At 43.5% G+C, this 10,119-nt stretch overlaps 1 protein-coding gene across 1 annotated transcript; it reads right to left on the reverse strand.

Annotated features, from left to right (window-relative positions):
• Nucleotides 1-1,004: 1,004 nt before the first annotated feature.
• On the reverse strand, nt 1,005-6,918 carry LOC120017855 (28S ribosomal protein S5, mitochondrial-like). Its single transcript, XM_038960818.1, has 4 exons — nt 6,840-6,918; nt 2,249-2,311; nt 1,362-1,498; nt 1,005-1,229 (listed from the first exon to the last, which is right to left on the reverse strand). Exons 1-4 carry the CDS (start codon nt 6,916-6,918, stop codon nt 1,005-1,007), a joined length of 504 nt encoding a protein of 167 aa, XP_038816746.1.
• Between the last annotated feature and the right edge of the window lie 3,201 nt (nt 6,919-10,119).

Consider the following 10,119-nt stretch of genomic DNA (forward strand, 5'->3'; position numbering starts at 1 on the left):
AACTATACACAATAAAGAGTCTGAAAATAGTCAAGGAGAGATAACATGGAAAGTCAGAGTACGGAAAAGTACAGCAGAAATGTATACTTTGAGTTTACAAAGTCATTCACTGTTAAAAGCTCTTGAGTTCTTTGAATTCATCTTGCTGCATTGTTACCACCAAGTTTCGTTTTCATGATGCTTGTGGAAGGTGGTGACTATGTTAGTAGTTGCATACTGGAATGTAGGCGGAAATGAACTGAAAGCTAAAACAGCAAGAGCCTCTGGAGCGAGCAGTGGACAGCTGCTGAGGAAATTATCACTATAACTGTCATCAAAGCATGACATGTCCTGACAGCTCCTTCAAAAGCAATAGAACACAACACAAGCCTTTTTGGAGAGTTTACATTTTTATTAGACAGCTGTCATTTTCGACAACGTCACATGAACAAGTGATTTTGAAAGAACATTATTCTGACAGTACAAACAGACACACTCTATTGGTTGAGTTAAACTGTTTAGATATGAAGCTCTTTTCGATGCATTTCACAACCTTTGGTGAAATATAAAGTCATGATGTTACATGCACACGAGAAACACTTTTTTCACACCACTTCGATACAGCTACGACCGGAAATTAATTTTTCGTAGCAGGTTCGGAGAACTAACACAGCAGGTTAGTAGAATTAACGTACCAGGTAGGAGAATTAGGTTAAGGTCAGGAAAATGGGTTGGGTTAGCAAAAATTCTCTCCTAACCGGCTACAAAAATCACTTCCGGTCGTAGCTGTACTGTAGTGGAGTGAAAAGAGTGTCTCATATGTCGTTTCCACTGGGGTGAGTCTCTTGATGATGAGCTCCATGGAGCTCCAGTCTAAGAAGTCTCATGATGCCTGAGAGCCACGCTTCCTTCCCAGTCACACTCACCACCCAACAACCTGAACCCAGCCAAACATCTCTCCAACCCCACCGGTCCAGTTCATAGGGCCGGACTTCTGCTCTGTTCGCATTATCGTCGTGTTGCGGTCACCAGATGGTCCTCTTGATCCCGGCCCAGACTGAGCGTTTCATGCCCTGAGCGGCACGGACGTCGTCCCAGGTGAGCCGCGTGTTAGGGATCTCTTCCTCGGGTTCGGGGTCAGGACGCACTCCCTTCTTAGGAGTGGCCACGAGGAGGGGCCGGGGCCCGCGCTCCGGCTGAAACTCTACCACGTGGAGCTGCTTCTTTTCAGCCAGGAACTGGTGGGTCTCCTACACAGAGAAGAGGAGACGGTTAGTCTAAAGCAGTGTGTGTGTTTATGTTCAGAGCTCATGACTATGTTTTTACAGGAAGATTCCCGGGGATTGGCCGAGAACCAGCAAGCAACCCTGACAGCGTCTCACCTGATTGGCCAGTCTGGTGAACAGAGCCCTGGTGATGTTGAGCAGGTTGACGGAGCCCTCTACCTTGGCGTACATGTCCTCTACACCAATCAGCTTACAGATGGTGATGACCGTGCGGTGACAGTGTAGTCCGTAACCTGACAGCGACATGTTAGACTAGCCAGACTAGCAGACAACCTCCATGCCTATCACAGTGTTAATGACTCTTCCATTGCAAACAAATTAAAATTAAAATGAAAATGAACTCATACACGGGGTAACATAATACGTTGCCGGTCCAGACTCACAAGGGACTCTAGTGTTGCGTGTGAGGTCAAAGGTCCTCTTAGTTGATACTCCTCCTGAAGCTGGAGGCTCCTGTGTCTCTGACACTACTACATTGGAGTTTCATTATCCTTTACATAACACACCTGCTTCCGAGGCTATGTGAGAATGTTCACATGACAGGATGTAAATGAGAGAGATGTGGGTGTGAATAGATTTGTGTTCAAGACTGTGTCTATGTGTTTGAGTAAATGTGTGAACCGTGTCAGAGAGACTTTGTGTGTGTGTGTGTGTGGGGGGGGGGGGGGGGGGGCTCAGTGCTCTGTCAGATGAACTCTCATCAACTTGTTGCTCCTCTGGGTTGAGCACAGCTTGTTAGGGCAGCCATACACACACATTTTATTTATTTATTTATTTACCTTTATTTAACTAGGCAAGTCAGTTAAGAACAAATTATTATTTTTAATGACAGCCTAGGAACAGTGGGTTAAACTGCCTTGTTCAGGGGCAGAATGACAGATTTGTACCTTGTCAGCTCGGGGATTCAAACTTGCAACCTCTCGGTTACTAGTCCAACGCTCTAACCGCTAGGCTACCTGCCGCCCCAAAATGCTCTACCACACCTCGGCGCTGTTTCTTCATGAGTAGGGTGGTCCTCTTGAAGGTGGAGTTGATATCATGGTAAACTGTTACAAAGAAAAAAAACATCCATGTCAACCCAGCTGTCAGTCATCAGCTCACCCCAGCCAGTATGACCCTTTCCCTCTGGCCAACAAAGTGCACTAAATAGGGAATAGGGGGACATTTTTTCATCTCTCCCGATGAGCCATGGGGGATGAGTCAGAACCTTGAGTGAGTGTGACTGAGTGGGTTAGTGACAGGAGTCAAAGAGCCAGCCTGTCCTGTGTTAGTCTGGGCCGGCATGGCACAAACACATCACCCACAGAACAGAACACTTACAGTAGCTGCAGGAGGTCCGGGCCTGTTAGGAACAGCCTCTTTCAGTGTGTGTATGTGTGACTAACACAGAGACCAACTTACAGCAAGAGAATTAAACAAAACCCTACAGAGAGAAAAACGTGCCTTTCATCTAGCAATTTGCAGCAACCGCCCCTCTGCAGAAAACCTTCAACAAGAATATTACTGTTCACACATTTTGTTATGTGATCAATATTCAACTTATTTTGTGCAGTGCTGTAAATATGCAGTTTGATTAGTCTGTTGAGGGAATAGATCATATATTATTTGAGCTCGCTCACTTAAAGTACAGGGGTTTGCATAGGAAAAAGCCTGGTTCACTGCTCAGACAGTCAGAATAAACATAGGAAAAAGCCTGGTTCACTGCTCAGACAATCAGAATAAACATAGGAAAAAGCCTGGTTCACTGTTCAGACAGTCAGAATAAACATAGGAAAAAGCCTGGTTCACTGCTCAGACAGTCAGAACAAACATAGGAAAAAACCTGGTTCACTGTTCAGACAGTCAGAATAAACATAGGAAAAAGCCTGGTTCACAGTTCAGACAGTCAGAATAAACATAGGAAAAAGCCTGGTTCACTGCTCAGACAGTCAGAATAAACATAGGAAAAAGCCTGGTTCACTGTTCAGACAGTCAGAATAAACATAGGAAAAGCCTGGTTCACTGCTCAGACAGTCAGAATAAACATAGGAAGAGCCTGGTTCACAGTTCAGACAGTCAGAATAAACATAGGAAAAAGCCTGGTTCACTGCTCAGACAGTCAGAATAAACATAGGAGAAGCCTGGTTCACTGCTCAGACAGTCAGAATAAACATAGGAAAAAGCCTGGTTCACTGCTCAGACAGTCAGAATAAACATAGGAAAAGCCTGGTTCACTGTTCAGACAGTCAGAATAAACATAGGAAAAGCCTGATTCACAGTTCAGACAGTCAGAATAAACATAGGAAAAAGCCTGGTTCACTGCTCAGACAGTCAGAATAAACATAGGAGAAGCCTGGTTCACTGCTCAGACAGTCAGAATAAACATATGAAAAAGCCTGGTTCACTGCTCAGACAGTCAGAAAAAACATAGGAAAAAGCCTGGTTCACTGTTCAGACAGTCAGAATAAACATAGGAAAAGCCTGGTTCACTGCTCAGACAGTCAGAATAAACATAGGAAAAAGCCTGGTTCACTGTTCAGACAGTCAGAATAAACATAGGAAAAAGCCTGGTTCACTGCTCAGACAGTCAGAATAAACATAGGAAAAAGCCTGGTTCACTATTCAGACAGTCAGAATAAACATAGGAAAAGCCTGGTTCACAGTTCAGACAGTCAGAATAAACATAGGAAAAGCCTGGTTCACTGTTCAGACAGTCAGAATAAACATAGGAAAAAGCCTGGTTCACTGCTCAGACAGTCAGAATAAACATAGGAAAAAGCCTGGTTCACTGTTCAGACAGTCAGAATAAACATAGGAAAAAGCCTGGTTCACTGTTCAGACAGTCAGAATAAACATAGGAAAAGCCTGGTTCACTGTTCAGACAGTCAGAATAAACATAGGAGAAGCCTGGTTCACTGATCAGACAGTCAGAATAAACATAGGAGAAGCCTGGTTCACTGCTCAGACAGTCAGAATAAACATAGGAAAAAGCCTGGTTCACTGTTCAGACAGTCAGAATAAACATAGGAAAAGCCTGGTTCACTGTTCAGACAGTCAGAATAAGCATAGGAAAAGCCTGGTTCACTGCTCAGACTGTCAGAATAAACATAGGAAAAAGCCTGGTTCACTGTTCAGACAGTCAGAATAAACATAGGAAAAGCCTGGTTCACTGCTCAGACAGTCAGAATAAACATAGGAAAAAGCCTGGTTCACTGCTCAGACAGTCAGAATAAACATAGGAAAAAGCCTGGTTCACTGCTCAGACAGTCAGATTAAACATAGGAAAAGCCTGGTTCACTGCTCAGACAGTCAGAATAAACATAGGAAGAGCCTGGTTCACAGTTCAGACAGTCAGAATAAACATAGGAAAAAGCCTGGTTCACTGCTCAGACAGTCAGAATAAACATAGGAGAAGCCTGGTTCACTGCTCAGACAGTCAGAATAAACATAGGAAAAAGCCTGGTTCACTGCTCAGACAGTCAGAATAAACATAGGAAAAGCCTGGTTCACTGTTCAGACAGTCAGAATAAACATAGGAAAAGCCTGGTTCACAGTTCAGACAGTCAGAATAAACATAGGAAAAAGCCTGGTTCACTGCTCAGACAGTCAGAATAAACATAGGAGAAGCCTGGTTCACTGCTCAGACAGTCAGAATAAACATAGGAAAAAGCCTGGTTCACTGCTCAGACAGTCAGAAAAAACATAGGAAAAAGCCTGGTTCACTGTTCAGACAGTCAGAATAAACATAGGAAAAGCCTGGTTCACTGCTCAGACAGTCAGAATAAACATAGGAAAAAGCCTGGTTCACTGTTCAGACAGTCAGAATAAACATAGGAAAAAGCCTGGTTCACTGCTCAGACAGTCAGAATAAACATAGGAAAAAGCCTGGTTCACTATTCAGACAGTCAGAATAAACATAGGAAAAGCCTGGTTCACAGTTCAGACAGTCAGAATAAACATAGGAAAAGCCTGGTTCACTGTTCAGACAGTCAGAATAAACATAGGAAAAGCCTGGTTCACTGCTCAGACAGTCAGAATAAACATAGGAAAAAGCCTGGTTCACTGCTCAGACAGTCAGAATAAACATAGGAAAAAGCCTGGTTCACTGCTCAGACAGTCAGATTAAACATAGGAAAAGCCTGGTTCACTGCTCAGACAGTCAGAATAAACACAGGAAAAGCCTGGTTCACTGCTCAGACAGTCAGAATAAACATAGGAAAAAGCCTGGTTCACTGTTCAGACAGTCAGAATAAACATAGGAAAAGCCTGGTTCACTGCTCAGACAGTCAGAATAAACATAGGAAAAAGCCTGGTTCACTGCTCAGACAGTCAGAATAAACATAGGAAAAGCCTGGTTCACAGTTCAGACAGTCAGAATAAACATAGGAGAAGCCTGGTTCACTGCTCAGACAGTCAGAATAAACATAGGAGAAGCCTGGTTCACTGTTCAGACAGTCAGAATAAACATAGGAAAAGCCTGGTTCACTGTTCAGACAGTCAGAATAAACATAGGAGAAGCCTGGTTCACTGCTCAGACAGTCAGAATAAACATAGGAAAAAGCCTGGTTCACTGTTCAGACAGTCAGAATAAACATAGGAAAAGCCTGGTTCACTGTTCAGACAGTCAGAATAAACATAGGAGAAGCCTGGTTCACTGCTCAGACAGTCAGAATAAACATAGGAAAAGCTTGGTTCACTGCTCAGACAGTCAGAATAAACATAGGAAAAGCCTGGTTCACTGCTCAGACAGTCAGAATAAACATAGGAGAAGCCTGGTTCACTGCTCAGACAGTCAGAATAAACATAGGAGAAGCCTGGTTCACTGCTCAGACAGTCAGAATAAACATAGGAAAAAGCCTGGTTCACTGCTCAGACAGTCAGATTAAACATAGGAAAAGCCTGGTTCACTGCTCAGACAGTCAGAATAAACATAGGAGAAGCCTGGTTCACTTCTCAGACAGTCAGAATAAACATAGGAGAAGCCTGGTTCACTGCTCAGACAGTCAGAATAAACATAGGAAAAAGCCTGGTTCACTGCTCAGACAGTCAGATTAAACATAGGAAAAGCCTGGTTCACTGCTCAGACAGTCAGAATAAACATAGGAAAAGCCTGGTTCACTGCTCAGACAGTCAGAATAAACATAGGAAAAAGCCTGGTTCACTGTTCAGACAGTCAGAATAAACATAGGAAAAAGCCAGGTTCACTGCTCAGACAGTCAGAAAAAACATAGGAAAAGCCTGGTTCACTGCTCAGACAGTCAGATTAAACATAGGAAAAGCCTGGTTCACTGCTCAGACAGTCAGAATAAACATAGGAAAAAGCTTGGTTCACTGTTCAGACAGTCAGAATAAACATAGGAAAAGCCTGGTTCACTGCTCAGACAGTCAGAATAAACATAGGAAAAGCCTGGTTCACTGCTCAGACAGTCAGAATAAAAACCATGTTAGGGAAAACACATCCATGTTCTACAGGCCTATGTCCCAATGGGCCAAGAGGAGATGTAGGGGAAGGAGGATGAGGAGTAGAGAAAGACTCACACATTCTGATCTCACACAAACTCACACAGGCAGAGACCCACACACACAGTGACTTACTAGTGTGGTCGTTGTATCTCTCAATGTAGTACAGATAGTGAACTGCTCGGTTCTTGGCCTGTTGTAGGAAGAAGACCATTGTCAGTGTTCAACATTTCAACACAGTCTCTTCCATAATTAAACACATAAATGCCCGAGTGTATAAAACATTAGGAACACCTGCTCTTTCAATAATATAGACTGATCAGGTGAATCCAGGTGAAAGCTATGATCCCTTATTGATGTCACTTGTTATATTCACTTCAAATCAGTGTAGATGAAGGGGAGGAGACAGGTTGAAGAAGGATGCTGGGACAACAGACATGGATTGTGTATGAGTGCCATTCAGAGGGTGAATGGGAAAGACAAAATATAGAAGTGCCTTTGGATGGGGTATGGTAGTAGGTGACAGGCCCACCGGTTTGTGTCAACAACTGCATTGCTGGTGGGTTTTTTAAAGGACATCCAGCCAACTTGACACAACTGTGGGAAGCATTGGAGTTAACATGGACCAGCATCCCTGTGGAACGCGTTCAACACCTTGTAGAGTCCATGACCCAACGAATTGAGGCTGTTCTGAGGGCGAAAGGGTGTACACCTCAGTATTAGGAAGGTGTTCCTAATGTTTGTTATACTCCGTGTGTGCTGATTGACATCTTTTGGCCGTCATGTTGAACACACTCTTCACCTGTCAATCAAACAACAAGAGCAACAGATCCCAACATCATCCAGGTCAATATAGTTTAACAGATTCCAACATCAACCAGGTCAATATAGTTTAACAGATTCCAACATCAACCAGGTCAATATAGTTGAACAGATTCCAACATCAACCAGGTCAATATAGTTTAACAGATTCCAACATCAACCAGGTCAATATAGTTGAACAGATTCCAACATCAACCAGGTCAATATAGTTTAACAGATTCCAACATCAACCAGGTCAATATAGTTTAACAGATTCCAACATCAACCAGGTCAATATAGTTGAACAGATTCCAACATCAACCAGGTCAATATAGTTGAACAGATTCCAACATCAACCAGGTCAATATAGTTTAACAGATTCCAACATCAACCAGGTCAATATAGTTGAACAGATTCCAACATCAACCAGGTCAATATAGTTTAACAGATTCCAACATCAACCAGGTCAATATAGTTTAACAGATTCCAACATCAACCAGGTCAATATAGTTTAACAGATTCCAACATCAACCAGGTCAATATAGTTTAACAGATTCCAACGTCAACCAGGTCAATATAGTTTAACAGATTCCAACATCAACCAGGTCAATATAGTTTAACAGATTCCAACATCAACCAGGTCAATATAGTTTAGCAGATTCCACAAGGGACAGCTTAGATTGAGCCCTAAAAAGGAAAGTCCGGCTAGAATCCCAAAACCGTCGACTTGGAGAAATGACTTCTAACAAGACCATTTAAAACGACCCATTACTGCCAACACTGCAGAGCAGAACAATGTGAAACAGCCCCTCTTTATGGGAGGCAGAAGGAGCCGTTAACTTAGAACAATGTGAAACAGCCCCTCTTTATGGGAGGCAGAAGGAGCCGTTAACTCAGAACAATGTGAAACAGCCCCTCTTTATGGGAGGCAGAAGGAGCCGTTAACTCAGAACAATGTGAAACAGCCCCTCTTTATGGGAGGCAGAAGGAGCCGTTAACTCAGAACAATGTGAAACAGCCCCTCTTTATGGGAGGCAGAAGGAGCCGTTAACTCAGAACAATGTGAAACAGCCCCTCTTTATGGGAGGCAGAAGGAGCCGTTAACTCAGAACAATGTGAAACAGCCCCTCTTTATGGGAGGCAGAAGGAGCCGTTAACTCAGAACAATGTGAAACAGCCCCTCTTTATGGGAGGCAGAAGGAGCCGTTAACTTAGACATGCTATTTATATGATGAGCCCTGGTGGAGCAGAGGATGAGCCCTGGTGGAGAACTGAAGGGAGGAGGCAGGCCCCTGGTTCACTGCATTTGGTGATAATCTTCCCTTCTCTCCCTCTTCTCGGTTATTGCTTTCCTCCTAAAAGTCCCATCAAATAAACTGACCAGAGACTATAGTCAAACTAACAAATGATCAATGGTTATCAAACAGAATGCAGGTAGCACCTTATTAAACCTTGGGCTTTTTAAGAGTGATTGATCTTTCCTTCAAGGCCTCAGTCGCCACTGTTTACACTTTGTGTCTGATGTTTGGACTGAGTTAAAGTTCCTGCTGGTGTCTGGGGGGCGGTGTGTGTGTGTGTGTGTGTTTGCCCCTGGGGAGACAGCCCATCTCATCCCTGCTTGACACCCTCTCAAAATTTAAGAGCTTTACAGCAGTCTGGATAGAGAGACGAATGCTGCACTTCCCGTCCATTCACTCTGTTCGCCTCACTCTGGACAGATTTACGAGCTGCAGTGTGACCTGGGAGGCAGCAGAGGGCAGTGTGAGCATATGACAGGACCAGGGGACAAGACGAGGGTTAGCCATACATACAGCACTGCTCTACACACATCCACACACCTGTAACACACACATACACACAAACTGACCTAGAACATACATTTACACACACACACACACACACACTGCAATACACACACAGCAAACATACTGAGCCAATATCCTCTGATCTAGACCATCACTGCCACAGACCAGTGAGTTGGAGGATCAGAGAAGAGATGGGGAACAGACCCAGGCAACACAAAGTGACTGAAGTAGTTATGTGAGCATTACTCTTGAGCAGCAGTGTCAGAGGCAATTTCCATCTGTGCAGCTACACACATGACTGTGTGAGGAAGAGCAGAGCAGGATACTGAGAAACAAACATTATGCTCTCTGGTGTATAGAGATGAGCAGCGTTCAACATCTACTCTGTCCCTGTACTGCACTAATGTGAGTGCACACTGTTGTTCACCATGTCCATCAATATCAATCACTGTTCTTGAGGTAGACTCAGGTAGTAGGCCAGTATACGGTTGCCTCTAAAATACTTGTATTTAGTTGTGCATCTGACTAGGTATCTGAAATACTTGTATTTAGTTGTGCATCTGACTAGGTATCTGAAATACTTGTATTTAGTTGTGCAGCTGACTAGGTATCTGAAATACTTGTATTTAGTTGTGCATCTGACTAGGTATCTGAAATACTTGTATTTAGTTGTGCATCTGACTAGGTATCTGAAATACTTGTATTTAGTTGTGCATCTGACTAGGTATCTGAAATACTTGTATTTAGTTGTGCATCTGACTAGGTATCTGAAATACTTGTATTTAGTTGTGCAGCTGACTAGGTATCTG

This window comes from Salvelinus namaycush, chromosome 22, assembly GCF_016432855.1.
Source record: "Salvelinus namaycush isolate Seneca chromosome 22, SaNama_1.0, whole genome shotgun sequence".
Classification (NCBI taxonomy): Eukaryota; Metazoa; Chordata; class Actinopteri; order Salmoniformes; family Salmonidae; genus Salvelinus; species Salvelinus namaycush.

Excerpts from the sequence above, each read along its gene's own strand:
- LOC120017855 (XM_038960818.1), bottom strand. The coding sequence starts at position 6,918 with ATGGTCTTCTTCCTACAACAGGCCAAGAACCGAGCAGTTCACTATCTG. Across the intron at positions 1,499-2,248 it reads CATGAAGAAACAGCGCCGAG|GTTACGGACTACACTGTCAC; the intron begins GTGTGGTAGAGC and ends TGTCGCTGTCAG. Across the intron at positions 1,230-1,361 it reads TCACCAGACTGGCCAATCAG|GAGACCCACCAGTTCCTGGC; the intron begins GTGAGACGCTGT and ends TTCTCTGTGTAG.